Source organism: Manis javanica, chromosome 1, assembly GCF_040802235.1.
Source record: "Manis javanica isolate MJ-LG chromosome 1, MJ_LKY, whole genome shotgun sequence".
In the NCBI taxonomy this organism is placed as follows: domain Eukaryota; kingdom Metazoa; phylum Chordata; class Mammalia; order Pholidota; family Manidae; genus Manis; species Manis javanica.
Window position 1 is genome coordinate 103,378,045 of NC_133156.1, and position 21,258 is coordinate 103,399,302.

The 21,258-nt window shown below is 37.3% G+C and overlaps 1 protein-coding gene and 1 long non-coding RNA gene across 5 annotated transcripts in view; one reads left to right on the plus strand and one right to left on the minus strand.

Annotated features, from left to right (window-relative positions):
• KIF2A (kinesin family member 2A) overlaps nt 1-11,824 on the minus strand; it is a 77,003-nt gene extending 65,179 nt beyond the window's left edge. For all 4 annotated transcript variants that reach the window (XM_037022302.2, XM_073235832.1, XM_037022301.2 and 1 more), the window contains exon 1: nt 11,543-11,824. In XM_037022302.2, coding sequence (XP_036878197.1) covers nt 11,543-11,606 — 64 coding nt within the window. In that variant the 5' untranslated portion in view covers nt 11,607-11,824. The remainder of the gene's footprint in view (nt 1-11,542) is intronic.
• A 173-nt stretch (nt 11,825-11,997) lies between these two features.
• Nucleotides 11,998-19,929, plus strand: LOC140849196 (uncharacterized). The gene is made up of 3 exons (XR_012130862.1): nt 11,998-12,206; nt 12,635-12,764; nt 19,876-19,929. It is a non-coding gene; the product is annotated as an uncharacterized lncRNA (long non-coding RNA).
• The last annotated feature ends 1,329 nt before the right edge of the window (nt 19,930-21,258 follow it).

The following is a 21,258-nucleotide window of genomic DNA, read 5'->3' on the forward strand; positions in this document are numbered from 1 at the left end:
AGACAAACAACAGCAAATGTTGGAGAGGATGTGGAGAAAGGGGAACCCTCCTACACTACTGGTGGAAATGTAAACTAGTTCAACCATTGTGGAAAGCAGTACAGAGGTTCTTCAAAAAACTCAAAATAGGAATACCATTTAACCCAGGAATTCTACTCCTAGGAATTTACCCTAAGAATGCAGGAGATCAGTTTGAAAAAGACATATGCACCCCTATGTTTACTGCAGCACTATTTACAATTGCCAAGAAATGGAAGCAACCTAAGTGTCCATCAGTAGATGAATGGATAAAGAAGATGTGGTACATATACACAATGGAATATTATTCAGCCATAAGAAGAAATCACATCCTACCATTTACAGTAACATGGATGGAGCTAGAGGGTATTATGCTCAGTGAAATAAGCCAGGCGGAGAAAGACAAGTATCAAATGATTTCACTCATCTGTGGAGTATAAGAACAAAGAAAAAACTGAAGTAACAAAACAGAGGCAGATTCACAGAACCCAAGAATAGACCAACAGTGACCAAAGGGAAAGGGACTGGGGAGGATGGGTGGGAAGGGAGGGACAAGGGGGAAAAAGGGGCATCACAATTAGTATACATAACGTATTGGGGGAGAAGGGAGCATGGGAAAGGCAGAATATATAGAGAAGACAAGTAATGATTCTATAGCATCTTACTATGCTAATGAACAGTGACTGTAATGGGGTATGTGGGGGGGACTTGATAATAGGGGGAGTCTAGTGACCATGTTGTTTAAGTAATTGTACATTAACAATATAAAAAAATTATCTATATAAAAAAAAAGATTAGGCTCCTCAATTCTGGCCTCAATAAGTAAGCAATCTATTTAAGGAAGTTAACCAACTACAGACTGATAAGAATATAGGGAAGTTAATTTATTAACATAATTTATTTAACTGTTAGAGTTAGAAAAATTCCAGTCTATTAGTTGGTGAAGCTGTTCAAGTTTATTAAGTTAAAAAGTAGGTTTGTTTTCCAAATGTTTTTTAATTAAAAAAAAAAATCACTTCTTTCCCATTATGAAATATAATGCATGCCATCTTGTTTTTCCATACCAGCTAATTTTTTTTTCATTATATGTCATGGTCATAAACAATAAATTAAACATGTTACGTTTTGTGAACCACTTAATTTCAGGGAAAAAAAAACATTCTACAGGCACAGTCTGAACTCCATAATCCAAACAAATTGTAAAAATCTGTCCTGCACTATGTGGACAAGAGTATGAGTAAACAGGTACTTTTTACAGAAAGGAATCACATACTCTTTAGAGAAGCAAACTGGCAGGATGTATCAAAATTAAAAATATACAATTCTCTGAGGCAGCAATTGTACTTCTAGGTTTTTATCATACAGACACAGCCATGTATGTAAACTTAGATACATATTGTCATGTATGTAAACAATGACAGAAGTTCAAAATTATTCAATACAGTATTGGCTGTATAGTAGCTGTAGATTGGGCACAACCTGAATCGTGGTGTATTTAATCAGCAACAAAATGTACCTATGAGGAAGACTGAGATTATTATTTATGTACTTAAAGATTCTCCAAGATATTAAGTGAAAATAGAATTAAAACCACCAGGGTGTACAATATATATACTATATGAAAGGAAAAATGTATACATTTACACATATATTACATATAGATACACATACACAACATACATTTGCTTGAAAATGCAAAATAAATACTTCTGTAACAATTACACAAGAACCTGTAAAATACCAGATCTCACTTGGGAGAAGAACCAGGTGGCTGAGGACAAGGATCAGATACAGACTAATATATATCTTCTTGAAACCTAATTACTAACAACCGGACTATACTGCTATTGAAAACAGATAATTATATTTTTTAATAAGGGTTAAAAGTGTACATTAAAAGCAATGATACATACCTTCTCATTGTCATATTCTTGATGCCCAGAGGATGAATACAAATCATTTTCACACTGTCTAATTTCAGACAGACAAGAGTAGTGAAAAAACAGCACAGCTAAAAGTTCATTTAATCACTGGTTCAGCAAACACATAATTTACTGAGCATGTAGAGGTCCTGTGCTAGGCACTGGGGATACAGTGGAACTTGAATCTGATTAGAGACAGTTAAACAGATAACCCATTCCCATAAATGTTTTGAAAAAGTAGAGGGAACTAGGAGAACATAAAGCAGGTGATTCATCCTACTCTAGGAGGGATGGAATGTTTAACAGAGGCAAAAAAGGAGGAGCAGCACTCAGCTAGGCTAGGTGGAAATGGAGTGTTCTAAGAGTTCAGTGTTCTGGAGTGCCCCAAGTAAGTTGCAAGAAATGAGACTGCAGAAGAAGGTCAGATTATTCAGGGTCTAGACTAAGCTATGTTAAAGCTGGGCTTCATCCAAACGCAACAGAGGTAGAAGAAGTGATCAAAAAGTTTTAAGCAGGTGATTGTGGAATCACATTTATTTGTTGGAAAGGTTATTCTGAAAAACTAATCCAGCAAAGGTAGAGAGAACTATTTTAGGAATTTGTTGCAAATTTGCTGGCCTGACCAAAGTTATAGTAGAGATGTGGAAAAAGTGTATGGATTGAAGAGGTACTTGAACAGTTAAATTAAGAGAACCTCATGATAACATATGAAGTTAAGAGAGAACAAGTCAAGCAAGACTACTTATAGGTTATCTGTTTGGGCAACAGGGTGAATGAGATATTACTGAAGAAGCAGATTTGGGGAATGGGTTCAATTTTGGACACAATGAATTTGAGGTACTTATGAGACAGCCAAGGGGAGATACTCAGCAATTTGTTAAATAGATACACAAACACGTTTGCAGCCAGTCGGTTAAGCATGTAGTTCAGCCAGAGAGAGAATAATGTGTGAGAAGAACTACATGGTTAGAACGAACCCCTTAAGAACACCACTTTTACAGAATAAAGAGAAAAAGCAGCACCTTCAAAGATTAAAAAGGAAAGGTCTGAGAGGTAAGAGGACAACAAGAAGTTTTATTTACTTTCCATTTAGTTAAGGAAAAGCTTTTAATGAAACCTCAAAGAGCATACAAAGAACATACATATATATTAGGGCCATGTAGTCAACTCTCAATATCAGCTATAACTGGGGGGAAAATAGTAAAAATGTATTATTCCAAAACAACTTTAAGTAAGTTTTACAAAAATAAAGATCACTGCATCTATACAGGCCCTTCCCAGGAAAATAGTAAAAATGTATTATTCCAAAACAACTTTAAGTAAGTTTTACAAAAATAAAGATCACTGCATCTATACAGGCCCTTCCCAGGAAGTTGCTATAATCTATTATATTTTCCTGACAATTTAACTGTTAATCTAATAAGAAACATTCCTTCACATGACAGCACATGTTCAGGTTTTTTTTTTATTAACTCAGTTAGCATTTGCTGCATGACTATTATGTGTCCCTTCATCTGATGTCTTTGAGGGATTAGGCATAGGACTTTTCTGAATGATGTCATTTACAATACAATATTAAATAGGTATTGCACTCAATGCAAGCACTCTGTGGCTCTAAAATTTCTTTTGAAAAAGAATTCTGGTCTTTTCCAGTCTCTGCCATTGCACAGATTTAAGCCCTCCATGCTCACAAGATTTTCAAAAATTTAGGCCTAATTAATTAAAAAAAAAACCTGATGGCAGTATGTAACAAAGAAAGAAAAAGGAAAAGATTACATATTTAATAATCTGACTTCCAATGCCTGGAACATCCATTGTACACAAAGAACTCTAAAAGAATTAAGAGTGTAGGGGACTTTAGAGACAGGCAACTTATGTTCTAACCTTGTATCTGCCACTTTATGTACAACCTTGGACAAGTCAATTTCCTCATTGTAAAAATGTAAGCAAGTTTTGACCAACAAACAGTATTTCATCAAAAAGCTGTCTGTGGTTAAATTCTAAGACTTACTTCACTAATTAGGGCCTCTAATTTTTCTCATTTCCAAAAATCATACAGGTAATCACTATAATCACTATATCCATTTCTCTTTAGCAGTCCACAGTAACTTACACTTAAAAATACTACCAAAAAAAATAATAACTTTAATACTGTTTACATCTCCAACTCACTTTTCATGAGATGAAACATAATTATATTTCATGTGATTATCTAACAGCAGGTATTTCCTATAGTTTAACTACAACAGGTAAACTGTTATTTAAATTCTCTGCCAGTCTGATCTCAAGGATGTAGCTTCTAGACACATTGTTTGGATAGTGTCATGGCATTTGAACTATGAAATTCAAAACGTCTATGGGCCAAAGTGAAGAAATGGGGCTAAAGTTGCAAAGCGTATCTGAATCCTTTCACTGCACTACAGCTCATTTTATAAATGTCAGCAAACCCTAAATCTCTCATAAAGGCCAAAATAACAAAACAGAAGAACAAAAATTGACCTTCACTGCAACCGTATATAGTTGATCCTCATGTTTAAAAATATTACAAATCTTATAAAATCTTATTTTAAGATATTATAAATTTATCATTAATTAGTCTATTAACTCGAGAGTACCTTTGACTTTTAACACCTGAAGTTTTCATACCTCCCTTTTAAAACACATTTATTTTTCAGAGCCATTCTAGGTTTACAACAAAACTGATGGTAAAAAGATTTCCCCTATCTTCCCATGCTCCTACAGTACCCAGAGCCTTCCATAACATCAAGAGTCCACACTGGGTATACCTGTCACCATCAACAACCCTACAATGAGACATCATTAACACCCAAAGGCCATAGTTTACATTAGGAGTCACTCTTCTATCTTCTACGGGTTTTGACAAAAATGTAGCATGTATTCACCATATAGAAAATTTTCACTGTTCTAAAAATCTACTGTGCTTTGTCTGGTTGTCCATCTCTCATTCCTTTTAAAGTCCTAAAGTGCAAAGATCAGTTAAGAAATTCTCAATGCTGAAATAACATTCAGAATCTTGAGGATGAAAAAAGAAGGCAAAAACCAGGGTAGAAAAATTAGGCCAAAAATAAGAGCCATGAAAAAGGAGAGCAGCTACATTTCGAGAATCAAATATTTCATCCCTTAAAGTGCTAAGACAGATTCTTAAGTACTGTTTCTCCTTCCCATTCCCTTCCAGGAATTCTGAGAGAGTTTTGCCTAATACACCATACTGAGTCTTAAGTAGGCAAAGCAGTTTGTTTTTACACCTTAAGTAAATTCCTGATCTACATATAAACATTAGTGACTCATACCTTAAACTCACTTACTTTTAAGATACTGGCAAAAAATTATAAACAGCCTGAGTTGGATGCTCTTTGATACTTCATTGTACACAGGCTCTACAGTCCTTATACTGTATTCATGAAGGATTAGCTTGATCAAACAGAACTGAAGAGATGTTATAACCGACACTCAGCCTTTCTAAATGTTAAGTCCATTCCTTTCAACACATCTGTCCTTTATTCAGCACAAGTGACATACTGCTATATATATAACTTCAATTATTTTTAGTGTTCTGTATCTCATCTGTTCCTTAATTATTGCTCACCTTTCTAGACTGATGCAATCTTATCCTTGCTAGCTCTCATTTTCAGTACTACTCTCCCTCTATTCTAACACTAATCACTAGCTAACTCCTATTACTGCTTTTAGGATATTAAGTCCTACAGTAGTTTCCAAGTGTCCTAGAAATTAATTCCAAGATGCCTTACCTTACCTTTGTTTCCAAGTCTTTAATAAGGTGTCCGAGATTACCCCTCCTTCCTTCTTTTCCTCATCCATCACTCACTCACCTGTCTGTTTTAAAAGCCCTTTTTGCCTGCCAGCTCTCCACTGCCAGCTCTGGGACCTCTTGCATGTTGTACAACATGCCTGGAATGCCTCTTTTCCTCCAAGCAATCTACTGGTTATCTTCCTCCCCCCATGTGAACTTCACTCTCCATTAAGTCTTGTCAGATCACTGTTAGGAGATAATACCTTTTCTAAAATAATGGATCACAATCCTGCATACACACTGGAATAATGAGCAAGTGTAAAGTTAAGTTTCACCAGTGACTGAGGTGTTTTAAATAAAATACTGATACTTGGGCTCCATATCAGACCAATTAAAACATAACTTCTATGTAAAGGATGCAGACATTGGTGGACACAGGTCTGGGGTTTGATGGGGGGAGGTTGTTTACGTTTGGTTGGGTTTTTTTCAAAGCCCCAAAGGTGATTCTAATGAGATGACAGTGTTGTGAACCACCATTCTAACCTTACCCACTCTAGAAACAGAACCCCCACAAATACATTTACCCAATATGTTCTCAAGATATATATAATTTAAGATTAACCAACAATAAAATGATAACTCCATTCATTTTGTATAAGTTTTCAGCAGACAAATCCCAAAAACCATAAACTTGAATTTACTAAGTACATGGCACCATACCCACTGTGTAATCAAGCACTAAATGTTTAATATGGTGAGTTCCAACGTCTATTTTTACTTAGGCATTACAATACCATTAGTATTACTTTAATTAAAAGAGCTGGTGTGTGATGGAAAGGTAACCTATAGTTGCTCCACAACTGGACCAGAAGGATGAAAAGTAGTTTACCCAAGGCTTAAAAATTACATCTAATCCTAAATTCAGAACTATGATCTCAAAAAAGAAAAACACTCTAAAAGATTATTTCGGGTTATAGGTCAGAGGTATTACAAGCAAAGTGGGCAACTGAATAAAAAAATTAAGCTTTGCAAAAGATTAATGTAATATTAATGACAAGTATACCTGTGACTATAAAGAATAGATCCAGATGATCTCCCAAGGAATCCTGTTTTGGATTTTCAACACTCATGCTTCCGGAATTCCCTATTCAATCAGACACAGGCTAAACTGGCTCTTTGCAATTTTCTTTGTATTTTTTTAAATTATGACACATAAATCAAGTTAACACACAGTCTTTCCCTAGAGCTCTGAAATTTTTGTCAAAAGAATCAAGTGACAGGGCAACAAAAATAGTTTCCTGGCTTTCTGAGGTCATTCTGGAAGCAAAAAATGACTGACTATAGAAAAGGGCACTAAAGCCTTAGTTTGCTCAGTTTCAATCCTTATATACTTAATAAAACGTTGGACTTCAATTTGATCTCACTAATTTGGAAAATTTAAGTACTGTTACCAGTTGCAGGTTTTCTGGGCTTTTTTGGTGGTAGTAGAAAAGAATTTTACTACAGGGGGTTTTATATCTAAAAAAAAAAAAATATCAAGGTATACAACTTCATACCATCAACCAGCAAACATCTGCCACAACTTAGAGAGCTAGAAGTGAAAGACTTAGGCTTTAGCCCAGGCTGTAGGCCTTATTAACAATGTAATCTTGGCAAATAATCCAACCTCAGAATCTTCACCTGTAAAATGAGATCTCCCACCTTCCAACCCTAGTTTTATTACTTCATAGGGTTTCTTGTAAGGACACAATTAAATAACTTGTTTGGAAAACTATGAAAGCCTAACAAACATATAAAGAACCATTATCATGCTAGTTGCCATATTAATTCACAAATTCCTCCATTTCACCCACTCTATAATCAGTCACACAACTAACTGTACTAAAGAACAACTATATTGCTATGTGGTTCATTTTTATTACCTAGATTCACTTTATCTGTTCTTCAAAAGCCTAATATGATGACATGTTTAGATGAACTAGCAGAATACCTGTGGCAAAGTAAAGAATCGGGCCATTTAAAATCTTTCCTAAAGGTTGCCTGTCCTAAACCCCAAGATTCCTTCCATGTCCTTTGAAATCTTCAATTTCCTCTGGATCTTAGATGTTTAATTAAAGCACTCTTTTCACCAATGTTTAATTAAGAAACGTAAGTGTTTTCCTCCTCCAGTTTCGGGTTTTGTGACCTTTAGTAACTATACTGTATCACTGTTTACCTGATCATTCCAACTGGGCTCTAAAACACTGCTCCCTGGAGGCTTTCCCAGAAGTGTAAAGTAATTTCCTGTATCTTGACTAGGCTGTAGATAGCTGTATGTATACGGTTCCTAAGTAACAAAATTCTCCCTTTGTTGTCAGAGTTCTCACAGTGCAAGACAGGTTCCTGGTTGCCACTGACAAGCTATACGAATCTAGACAAGTCACTGATAGTGACTTGGGACCTGGTTTCCACATTAACAAAAATGAGAACTAGATTAACTCCAAGGATCTTTCTGGTTGAAACAGTCTATGATTCTCTTCAGATCACCTATATCAATACTGTAACTAAGAGACCTCAAAGAAGAATCCCATTATAGTTGCAGCTTCCAAATATTCAAAATATTTCTCATCCTTTCTCTAGCCCCCAAAGGGTAGTCATGACTACTGCAGAACATGTAAGAAATGTCTTTACAGTTTTAAAATTTCCCAATAAAGACTATCTGGCTACAAAATTGTATGGTTGTAGTTTTTAGAGTAACTGGATTTTGAAAAGGAATTTAATCAGAAAGAAACAGGAAAAGATATGCAAGAAATTATGCATGAGCATCCATTTCCAGAAAACAGTCTGATTTCATACCAGGTTATGCCCTGTGGCTGGGAACCACCTCAGCAGTCCAATCCTAACCTCTGTCACTTTTAACCTTAAAAAACCAGAAACGTCAGATTAGCCTTGGCATATCACTCAATTTCAGTCAACTCTGGTAATCTTGAACTAAGAGGCCTGTATGTGGAGTCAGGGGCCAGACCAGAGAGTTGGCAACACAGGATGAGCATAGATGGAAGGCTTTCACTTCCAAGTAAGATTTCATCTGACTCGTTAATTAAAGTTTGAAAAACAAAAATCCAATAATGAATGATTAACTCAAAAAACTATGAAAGGAACTCTGACAAGTACATGGGAAGACAGACAGACAGATGAATTCAGGGAATTTTTTTATTTTAACCCAGTTAACACCCTGACTCTGGATAGAAGGTATGGGTGTATCCTGTCATCCGTCAATGGCATTCTCCACACCACCCCTCCTCCATTGTGGTTTGAAAATACAATACTAAGAGAAATATGTCCAAATATTAATACTTAGGGAAATATGCTTTCTAATGAGTGATACAGAATGACTTAGGAATTCAGAGGCTGACTGGCCATCTGATTTTAGTAATCAGTGAAGACTTTCTAGAAATAGTTTTGAGTAGGATCGTGATAATAAATCTATTTTAGTTTACTGTTTGCCCTTGGAATACATTTTATTAATATATGAGTATCACCGATAGGAGAAGCATGCTCTGAAACAAGGAAAAGGATCACCATTAGCAAGCATGCAGAACTTCAAGTCACCAGTTAAGAGCTGTCTGGAGCAGCCCTTCTCGACTGATGGTGATTTCCAGTGTCTCAGGCATTACATTAGTGCTCACTCATCCAACTACAAAGTTTATTTCTGTTACAAGAACCACTAGTGTTCTATCCAATTCAGCTCTGCTATAGAAGTGGGGGGAAACAAAACAGGTTCTTTAAAGTGAAAAAGGGAAAGCTTGAAGGGAGTCTCCCAGACACCAATTTCTACTGTGAAACACCACCAGACATGTAAATGGTCACTCTCTTTGCAAGTTATTTTTTTTACCTTCTACCAACTCCATTATGCATCTGGGGCATATAAGTATGTATAAGACTATAGGTTAGAATATTACACCTTGTAACAATTTCCATTATTTCTCATGGGCAAACTGCTTTGAAATGTGATTTTAGTTTACTAGCACTTATGTAAGAACACCATACTCTTTCACGTCTGGGTTTCTGATACAGGCAGGTGAAAACTGAAAAAAGAATTAAAAGCCTCTATCTTAGAACCCTAAAAGAACCAAAATTGTTTCAAGTCCAATACGTGTTAAAAAAAAAAAAGATGTTAGTCCAGAAAAAATATACACATAAACCTTACAAATGTCGTATGATACTGCTTTCTATCCAATAGATTTTACAGTAACACCTAAAATCATACTTAAATGCTTAGAATGTGAAGAACTTACATTTTATTGCACACCAAAATTTAAAATTATATGCAAATTCTATTTTTGCTCATACACAGTGAACCTGCATTCATGTAAGAGAAATGACACAGCACTGTTTAAGGAGAGTAATACAAAAATATGTAACTATATATATAAAAGAGAACATATATATATAAAGAAACCCCAATCCAAGTAAAAGAGACACCTCTTTCCCACTAGTGTTATGGGTGACTTCTAAAGCTCTAAGTGGTATAACTTGTCTATTCACATATAGGATAATGATTCTTCCAGTTAACACAGCTGATCTCAAATGTAATATAGGAAAAAAATCACTAGCTATACAGGGTCTTCCAACACACCATACAGATCATATGAATGTCAAACTAGCTTCATATAACTTAGTCACAGTTGTTAGAAACCAAGAGGGTGTGGATGTGATAGCGAGTTACTACTAACTAGGTTATAGGATAACAACTAAGCCATGAATAAAAGGTAAGTATATGAGGAAGATGGAGTCAAAAACACTGCACACCTCCATATATTACACACCCCTAATTCTTTCAATATTCAGATTTAAAGAAAATTTCACTAATCTCCCTTCATGCGCTTTCTCTTTTACGATATGATTTATTTCCAAGCCTGGCTGGCGTCTCACTCCGTACCCCAAAACACTGACATAAACAGTATTTTCCCCAAAAAGAACCTATAGAAAGAAACATAAGCCTAAGGCTTTTTTTTTCAAATTAAGCATGTCTTTGCCTCACCGTAGAGTTTTCTCTGCTACCTCTCCGGAGAGTGTGAAAAATATCAACTTCCGGTCCCCTCCCCCCAGCGGAGCCCGCCGTGACTGGGCTCATCCCCTCTCCTTCCCTTTCGGGCTCATCACCTTTGAGAGGCTCACGGAGGACCTCTTCCCACTGCTCCCCTCACCCTTATTCATGGCTGAGCAGGACACTCCGCATCCCTATAAGGGAGTAGTAATAAAGAAAGAGGCATGCTGAAGAAACGGAAGCCCAAGCAGCCTGACGACAAGACAGCAGTTTAAGCCCACGGGCTGGCCTATTCTCCCCACCTCGGTCTCTGACCAGCAGTCGGTTCTCTAAATACTGAAATCACTGGTCTCCATGCTCTCCCCGCCCCCACTGCCTCAAAGATGAGACCAGAAGATGAAAAGCCCGGGGTGAAACATGAGGCTGGGTCACCCGAACCCAGTCCGCCGCCCCCGCTCCCGGGAGGATGGAGACCACGGGAGGAGCGAGAGGCCGCCGGCCCGGGCCCTCCCCCGCGCCGTCCGAAGCCCCCCGACACGAGGCCCGCGCCACCAGGGCCCTCCCCGCCGGCCTCTTCCCGGCCCAGCCCCGCAGGGTCCTCCCCGCCTGCGGCACTGCAACGACGCCAGGCAGACCCCACGCCGGCCTCACTCGCACACACGCCACACACAAAAGCGCCGCGGCCGCCGCCTTTCCGCCCCCACAGCCCGGCGGAGCAGTCAATGAGGCGGCCGGCGCCCGCCTCCCCTCCATGCACATCCGATGCGGGGCCCAGCCGGCAGGGGCGACGGCGCAGCTCACCATCGCTCCGCTTGATCTCCACGTAAATCCCGATCTGGATCTTGCCGAAGTTGGCCGTTGCCATCACCTCATCTGGAGCAGCGGCGGCGGCGACGGGCCGAGGGAGTGGGACGGGAGGGCGGAAAAGGCGGGGAGGGGGCGGGGTGGGTGTGGGAGGGGGAGCGGTTGCCCGCGGCCGCGCCGGCCCGGGCGACAGCGTGAACGCGAGCCGGGGCTGCGAGGAGCAGCGGCTGGGAAGCAGGCTGAGGCCCCGGGCCTGCAGGCCAGCGGGAGGACGCGCACGCCGGGCGTCGGGGTGAAGCGAGGGCGGGAGCCGTCAGGCGGCGCGGGTGAGAGTGGGAGGGCCCGCGCCGGCCGCCCGCGAGCCGACGCCGGGAGAGGCGGGACGCCGAGCGCCTGCGCAGAGCGCGCCTCCCGCGTTTCTTCCTCCTTCGCCAGCCTTTGCCCGCTGGCGACCCCGCTCAGCTCCGCGGAGGGGCCGGCGGGCAGCTGTCGCAGCCTGGCTGGTGGGGGATAGTAGAGCACGCGTCACGGCCCCCGAAGAGCCAGAGTGTCGTTTTGAGTTCAGCGCGCAGACTAGAAGAGGCGGGAAACTCTCCCTCTGGTGCCTTCTTGTCTCTAGCTTCCAATGTTTGGCGCTATTGACTGAATGGATTAAGGACCGGTAGTTTCTGGGCTTTCCGAGTGGAGCACAGGACTGAGGGATGTGAATTTAGAAGCAGGCCATTGACCGCCTGGGCTCAGTGTTTCATCTGAGAATAGCCTCCGTTGCAAATAAGAGGTGGCTGGCCCAAGTAACCGTCCCGAGGTTTCCATTGGGAGAAGGGAGGAAACATCTTTGAGGGGTTAACCCACCCTAAATCGGAATGAAGCTTCGCTTCTTAAAGGCTTTACCTTTATAGCTCATCCCCACTAAGAAACCCTGCGGTAGGGCCGCCTTGACTGTTGGGTTTACGATGCATCCGATGCTAGTGTCCGGTCTCGGCTGTAGGATTCAAGACTTATTTGTCTTGGCCCATAAAGCCAATAACTATGATTCAAGAACAGAGGGCAGACACATACTGTAGGCTAAGGAATGTGCTTTTTCTGCAGAGTCACTTGACTAGTCTGACCACATCAGCATGTGGATAGCAAGAATCCTCATCCTGGCAGAGCGGGAAGGCTATGTAGACAGGGACCATCGAAACGGTGTTCACAGCACCATGTAAAAACCTCGAAACGTGTGAGTTTTGCTTCTATTATTGGGACTTGATATGAAGGAGACACTTTTTGTGCCCTATTTTATCTAGTTGTTGTTAATCTCCCTATAATAAGGACGAAAAACATACAGTTTAAAAATTTTAAAATTGGGAACTAGATGTATGTGTGTAGGTGCATATAGGCACATGCCTAGAGTTTTCAACATAACATAATCAAGCCAAGTAGACCCTAAAAAAATTGTTAAAAGACTTGGGCTCCATCTGAAACTTGAACGTATGGAAGACATAATTCTCAAAAATATAGGAATCATTTCTATAAAAAAAAAAAACACTGGGTAGACAACTTAGAAAATAACTTCTGCTTTTACATTCCGGAAATGACATTACTGTAAATTTTCAAAATTTCAAATAATTTGAACCTGTTTCAAAATAAGATTTGACCAAACTGAGATAATTTTTCTTTTTTAATAATCTTTAGAGTTTTATTTGAACTCTTTGAGCTCCTATGGAGTAGAACTCATTGTGTGATGTCTCTATGACTGTGGTATAAAGCAACTATTTGCTTGCAAATTAGAGAATGCAAAGAAATCAAGCTATACAGCTATTAAATTTAAAATTGCTCCATAAAATATGTTTTATCATGGTTACTGACACATACCTTCCACCCTGTGGGTTATGTAATTAAGATGCCTAAACCTTTAATCCATATACAAATGTATTTTAAAAATGTGTATATCATCCTGCTCCATAAAAAATATATGAGACATGCTACTTGTCAAACACAAAAGCCTTTCCTTTATAGGTCATATCCAAAAGGCTTCTGTTTTTTGCTACACTCCAGCATATACATTTACCGAGACTTGCATTTTAGGCTTTGTGTGCAAGCAGCCTCCTGAACAGCTGTCATGTATAAATGCAATGTGGCTATGATTCCATCAACATCCTAAACCAAGAACTCTCATTCTGGCTGAGGCATTAGCAAGATACATATCCCTAACTAGAATAGTGACTGGCACATAGTAGGCACTCAGACATTTGTTCAATGAGCTAACTTGTTAAACTGCTCTAAATCTGTTACCTCTTTGAATTGCCTGGGAAAAGAACTTTTATTCTCTCAACTGCAGAAGGCTTTTGTGAGGGTCAACTGAAATAATAAAACCTGATAGTGCTTTGATATAATACAAGTTAAAAACCACCCTGTAAAAAATAAAACAGCACTCTAATACTTGTATTTTAGAATTTTATATCCAATGATATAAAATTAAAAACTTTGCAGTTTGGCTCTGGCCCTCATCATCTCACATTTGAGAGAGAGAAAGTGCTTTACAGATCTGTCTATATTCTTTTAGCTACTTGAGTCCATTTTAGCTTAACAGAATAACCTTAAGGATTTTTTCTATATTATCAAGAGTGGTTGCTGTTGACCTATCCTATCCTGAGTTGATAAACCACTTTTTAAAAAAATTATAGTTATTGTAATCTATTCAAGCCAATTTTCTTGGTATGCCCAGGTTAATCTTTTTTCTTTCTCTCTGTGCTTTGGAGTAATTAGTACATAAACCTTAAGAGATTTTTCTGAGGAAGAGGTGTTAAACTAGTGAGTGAGGTTTGAGGCAAAAGCCAGCACTCAACCAATTACCAAGAACAGAGGCACAACTTGGCTCCAGTTGCAGCTCAGATTATATGTACTTGTCTACATCTTCTTACTTGAAGATTTCTGTTCAGTGATTCCATCTATTCTCAATTACTTCCACAAAGACTGTGGATCTAGGATCAAGTGGAGAAAATGGGTAGGGTTGGCAGAAACTTTGACTTTATTGTCCACTTTCTGCCCTGAACTTTTTTGGAGACTTTTCAGTTGTCAGTGATCCCCATTCCCATTAAATTTACTCAGATTTGAATTTTAATTACATGAATGTAATTTCACTGTAATTTATTTTAGTTCTTAAATACATTAAAAACATCTGGGAGATATAAATCCCAATTTTACCAGCTCTAAAATATCTGCTCTTTTCTCCTCCATTGGATTTCTTTCCACTGCTGGCAAACTTGTTGAGGCTTCTTTCTCTTAGGGAAAAAAAAAATTCTCTTGATTCTTCTCTACCAGTTAAAATTCCATTTTATTTTCCACTCTCTATCCCTGGCCATATTCTCAAATGAATGCTCTAAATACCCACTGCCTTGATTCCCCATCACTCATTCATTTCCTCACCCCTATATCTGGAGTCAATCCTCTACTGAATTGTATTTTTAAAATAAAAAATTACCTTTTAATTACCTCATTCAGTGGACACTACCATCTTTATTTGCAGAATTCTTTGAAGAATGGTCTACGTATTTTTCTCCCCAACAATATTTTGCCCATTTCTGCCTCAGTTTCTGCTCATATAGTAAATGATTTGCAGTTTTCTTTTCTTCTCTATTTAAGCCCCTCCACCTTGCAAGGCACAGCTGAAGTCTCCCTTTATGGAGTGTTCTCCACCAATCTCCTCTTTAATGACTTTCCTATTTGGGTGATTCTTCCTCAGCCAAGGTCATCAGGAGCACATAATAAAGATTTTAAACAAATACAGAAGCACAAACTGCGCTTCAGGCCTTACAGTTTAAAATCTCCAAGGGGGAACTTAACATCATCTATTTTTTAAAAACTCATCAGGAGAATCTGTGGAGTGTGTACATCTGGTTGAAATCTGAATTCCCATAATTCAGTATTTTCTGTATATTGGCCTGGGTACTGAATAGAACTAATTGATTATTTTCATATCCACCTTCATTATAATTCTTTCACTTACATTTTTTGATAGTGTACTATCAAACTTATTTTGACAGTATACTTTTACTTTAGGTATTGGATTGTATAGCTGTTGGTAGAAAACTAATATACAAAACCTTAGATCTATATACAAATACCAAGTAATATGTTGTCATATTCAATTACTATCTATATTGAGATATTCCTAATTTTATACTTATTAATGTAGTGTTTGCTTTAATTTTAATTTACATGCTAATTCCTGTCAAGAGGAAGTGTAGCAGTGCTCCTTTATATCAGATTTTTCAGTAATTTGATGAGCATGAACTCAGAAATAACAGGATTTGGTCTTTTTACCATTTGTGGTAATATAACCAATTTAAAAATTATTTCTATATCCTTACAATAGTTCTTAGTAATTCAGGCACTGAATAAAATCTTTTATAAAGTTGTGGAGAATCAGTGCTGTGAAACAAAATGATTGATGATGTGCTACATATCCTCATTCTTTTGAAAAAAACTAAGATCACTGTTAGTTTCTCATTGTATTCAGTCAAGCACAAATAGAGAAAATGGGCTTCATTGAAGTATTTCTCATTGTTAAAGGATAGCACTTGATTGTGTTGTTGTTATGATTTAAGCAATTTACAGAAGGCAAAATTTCCCATAAATATTAAGCCCCAAACATACCTTTTTTTTCTAATCTTTGTTAAGTACTTACTTTTTATGGCTGTTTGAATTCCTTGTTTAAATTTAAGATATATGTTTTATATCATCATTGGAGCATAGTTAAGGCAGAGTAGATAGATTTTAGAACTGTGAAAATATGTTAGAGATATCATTTTTTACATTATAGGTCTGTCAAAAATTTTTTTAGCTTGACTTCATTTCTTATGCCTATTTTAGTGTGGTGTGCTTTTGTAATCCATATGCTTATCATTTTGAATAGCCATATAATCCATATATTTCTAAATCATTTTTTGCTTACACATTCACTGTATTTTGGGGTTTTCTTCAATATTTTGTCTATAGAAAATTCTCATTATGCATATCTCTGTAAAACATTTTTCTTGTGGAGAAATTCCTCTAGATGAAAATATCAGGTCAAAAGATATGAAAGTAATCACTTAAAATGTAAAAGAGGTAAATCACTTCCTTCTTAAAACCAATCACCAGCTTCCTAGGGTAAGATCTGAATTCTTTATATGACCTAGCTCTGGCTACCTCTCCAACCTCATTGGTACCACCCTTCTGTTCATACCACTCCAGGTTCACTGAGTTTCTTTCTTTCTGTCTGTCAAATATGTCAAGCTCTTGCCCAGATCAGGATTGTGGCTTCTGCTCAACTTTTCATATGACTGGTTCTTCTCATCTTTCAGGTCTCAATCAAAAATCACTTCTGAAAAAAGCCTTCCCTTATCCCTCACCTGACTCCCACTTTACTCTCTATCATATCACCCTGTTACTAACAACAGCCTGCAATTATCTTGTCTACTGTATAATTTTCAATTTGTCTGCTTCTTCCCCACTCTAAGCTCCTTGAGGGTAAGAACCTTGTCTAATGTTCTTTGCTCTACCTTTGTTATATAGAACAGTACCTAGAACACAGATACTCAGCAAATATTTGTTGAAGAAATGAAGGAAAATTTGATTACTCTGTTATATAATGTCAAATTTCTAGCCTTTGATTTAATCTTTTCTCCTACTAAGATAAATTGGTAATGTATTTTCTCATTTACATGACTAAGAAAATCAGTATTTCATGTTGCAGTCTTCTAAACCTCCAAAATCTCTAGTAGATACTTACATATGTAATAAATGACCGTAATTTTTTTTAATACAGAAGAGTATAAAGTAAATTCAAAGGGAAAGCCCCCTTGCACTTGGAGGAGCCTTGTTAATCCAGGAATCCTCACATTGTCTTGGGCATGAGATTCATGTAGGATGATTGTTTTGCACCAGATTGTGATTCAGGAGATCTAGTATACTAGGTCAGCAGTAGATCAAGTATGTAGTATTAAGATCAAGTATGCTAGTATTACGTCCAGGAATGTATATTTTTAACATTTATTATAGATGATTTTGATATAAATAGATGACACTTTGAAAAACATGTTTTTAAAAATCCACTAAGCGTATATACTTATACCTGTGTAATTTATATTTTTAAGAAATCATGCAACATATACTGTTCTGAAATTTTCTTTTAAAATATATTTTGGATCTCTCTCCATGCCAGTGTTCACAGATCTGTCAGTTTTTAATAGCTGGCTGTTATTCTACTATATGTGTGCCTAATAGAGGAAAGTATAAGCAAGCAAACATGTACATAGATATTTGGGTTGTTTCCATTTTATCCCTTGCTTTTATCAACAATGTTGAGTACATGCATTTTGTACAGGTGTGTGACTATTTCTTTAGGACAACTTCCTTGAAGTAGAATTGCTGATCCAAAGGATAGTCACATTTATAATTTTGGTAAAATTGAGCAAATTTTTATGTTACTTTGATATTATTTTGGTGTTTTTTAAGTTACACATCAATTATGTTTCATACAGTATTTGAATCCTCAGATGCCCATAGTACAGTTTCACCCACATCCTTGTCACCTACTCTTACACACATGAAATAATAACAAACAATGCAAAAAACACATAGTTAAATGCTAATTATGTGGTACAGGCTCTAAGTAGAGAGGAGAGTCAGTGAGAACTGACTGGTGCTAAATTTTTTAGTGACGCCCATACCTACTTCCTGGTGCTAAATTTTTTAAATGGTTTTTATGTTTTGTTTATGAACAGTAAAGAAGTTCAATTTTAAAAGGGGAAAAGGGGTCAAGATGTATTACTTCAGCTAGGCCCTGAAAAATAACTGAGATCTAAATAGGCAATAGCAGAAAAGAAGGCAAACAAGCCAAGAAAAACCAGAAGTAAGATATTTTTTACATGCCACTTTGATGCAGCCATTTTGATGCCAGTTAGGACAGCCCAGATAAAATGTAAAAATCATGACTTCTCTTTTGGATTAATGTCTGCAATTAGACATCTATGACCTATATTCTATTCATAATGCTAAGTCTAAATATGGTGGACTTCCATTTTCTACTTTAGTCATTTTTATATTACTTAACCTTTAAGTTAGCATGTATTATTATAATAATCACGATTTTTTTAAAAGTGTAGCATAACAAACATAAGCTGATTTATAGGAGACAGGTTGAAGAGATACATCTGAAGAGAGTTGTGCACATTGAAGTCGCTGGAGAAACCTTTAGGTAGGATATAATCATAGCAGGCTTAAAAGCCATGCACAGATGTTCACTTCTATTGTTTAGGGGCATCAGTAGGTAACTCCTTTCAAAACAGGAGTGTCCTGAAGTCATAGAGCAGCATCCTGTTGTGATGGAAGGAACACAGGCTTTGAAGTATGACTGACATGTTTTCAGATAACCAGTTTTGCTGCCTCTAATGTGTGTGGCCTTGGTCAAGTTACTAACTTTCCTGGGTCTCAACTTTCTCACCTATAAGATGAGAATAATACCTATGTTACAGAGTTTTTGTAATTATTAAATAAAATGAGGTAAGTGTTTTAAAATACCTAGCACAAAGCAAGCCCTTGTAAATAGTTGCTATAATTATTTAAGTAATATTAGTATAAAAGTATTTTGCTGAATAGATTGGAGGGAGGAGAGTTTTTCATGAGGGCAGTCAGCAAGGAGACTCATGAGAAATCCAGGTATGAAATTATTGAAGTTCTAACTAGTGGGTTGGCAAGAAATAAGAGAAAGAACAGACAGACATATGACACATCAAGAATATGAACTTATTACATATGAAACATGGATGAAGGGGAGTAATATATGTAGTTCTCTGTTTCTCAAGAATGGAAGAGATTGTCGTTACTACATGTTGGAATTTATCTAGTCTACAATTATAAAAAAGTAGGAAGTAGGTATGGGCATCACTATAAAATGTAGTTTGGAAAACAAGAACCAGGCAAAATGGAAGTCAAAGATGGGAGTCAATTATAGATAACTGGTAAAGTAAAGAAATCTCTTAAAGAATATGACTTCAGATGATAAATTTGTTGGACTCTATTATTCTAGTTTACTAACACCAAGTGGTGGTACCATGAAAATTTTTACAACCACATTTAATACCTAAAAGGAGGAGGTACCTACCAGCAATAAAAACTAAAGTATATCTTCACCTAAAACCTCTTCAGAGTTCAAATTCTTAGAATACAAAGCAAAAACCAAATTGAAGCTATATTTTACTTTATATTTTATTTTGATAGAAAGCCCAAGTCCATGACTTTGGACTTAATATTGTACTGAACATTTGTTGTTGCTTTCTCAGTAATCCTTTCTCTCTTCCTAGCAGTACCTGAAATTTCTCAATCATATAATTTGAGTGGGATTGACCCCTGCACCAGGAGCTCCAAGGGTAGGTCCTGATCAGCTTAAGCCAGTCAATGTATTTCATCCCCCTGACCCAATGACTGGTTCATAGATGAAAACATGCCACAATCTAGGGCAATAAGGTACAAAGAATATCCATTCTCAGAATTCATTTGAATTGTTGGGGAAGCAAACTCTCACTTTTTTGCTAGAAACAAGACCTCAAGAAAGTAGCTCCAAAATTGTAGACAACCATGTTTGTGACCATAAAGAGGGCCTGGTGAAAATGGAGTCAACATTGAAGAGGCCAAGCCAAAAACTTAAGGGTGAGGAAACTGGGTACTTGTCCTAATTTTTGAGCTGCTGGGCTGAATGAAAGCTTATCTGAGGTCTGATTTTTGAACTATTCTGCAACATAATCCGCAAATTTACTTCAATATTTCAGATAGTTGAAGGTTGATATTCTGCTACCTGCAACCAAAATCTCAATGAATACAAGTGTCAAGGCACTGACTGATCTCATTATTGTTCTGAACTTTTCAGGACTTGGTATATAATGTATATTATGTGTCATGCACAATAAATGCATCTCAGGTTGTGCTTTGGCAGTTTATGGCAGAAGCTGAAGTCACTGAGGTGCAAATTTCCATAGAGATATAGAATCTTTAGTAGAGTTTAAGATTGTCATATATATATATATATATATATATATATATAGTCAACTTCTAGGAGTATTTTCAGGAATCTATCAAGCTTTATTTTACCATTTAACCATGTACTGGGATAAATGGGGTTAAAGATTAAAGTAACTTGGGTGAGTAATTTCTAACCTCTTGATAAGAAACATTTGGGCTGCTTTTAAAAACATAAAAAATGTGGAACTTAAGTTTTCATTTTGAAATCAACTTAGTTTTATATAATATCCCAAGTACAATCTGAAGACATTAGGTGCTATTTGAAACAAGTTATTGAGTAAACATATGTCCTTATTATTGAACTTGATTTCTTGTAAATCATATTAGTCCTGAGGACAGAGGAGTGGTCTCAAGCCTTGTGGCATTTGTAAAAGCTGCTGTTGAAGGGCCAGCCAGTGCCATGGTTTAAAGGCTGATAGCTAAGAAAATGATGAAGACACTCTATACAAAAGACAAGAAGTAAACTACCAGCTAGTCTCAGAGGATCCATGAAAATTTAGTTTATGGTTTTGAAAATGGCATCATAGATATAATTGTGACAAAATCAGTCAGAGCACTTCAGAGAAAAGGATTAAGTGGATCCTTCAGAAGTTCTGAGAAGGTTTAGGTAGAGCACTGGCATGGCCAATTGCTGGAACTATGACATGGTTCTTAATAACTGTCAAGGAATT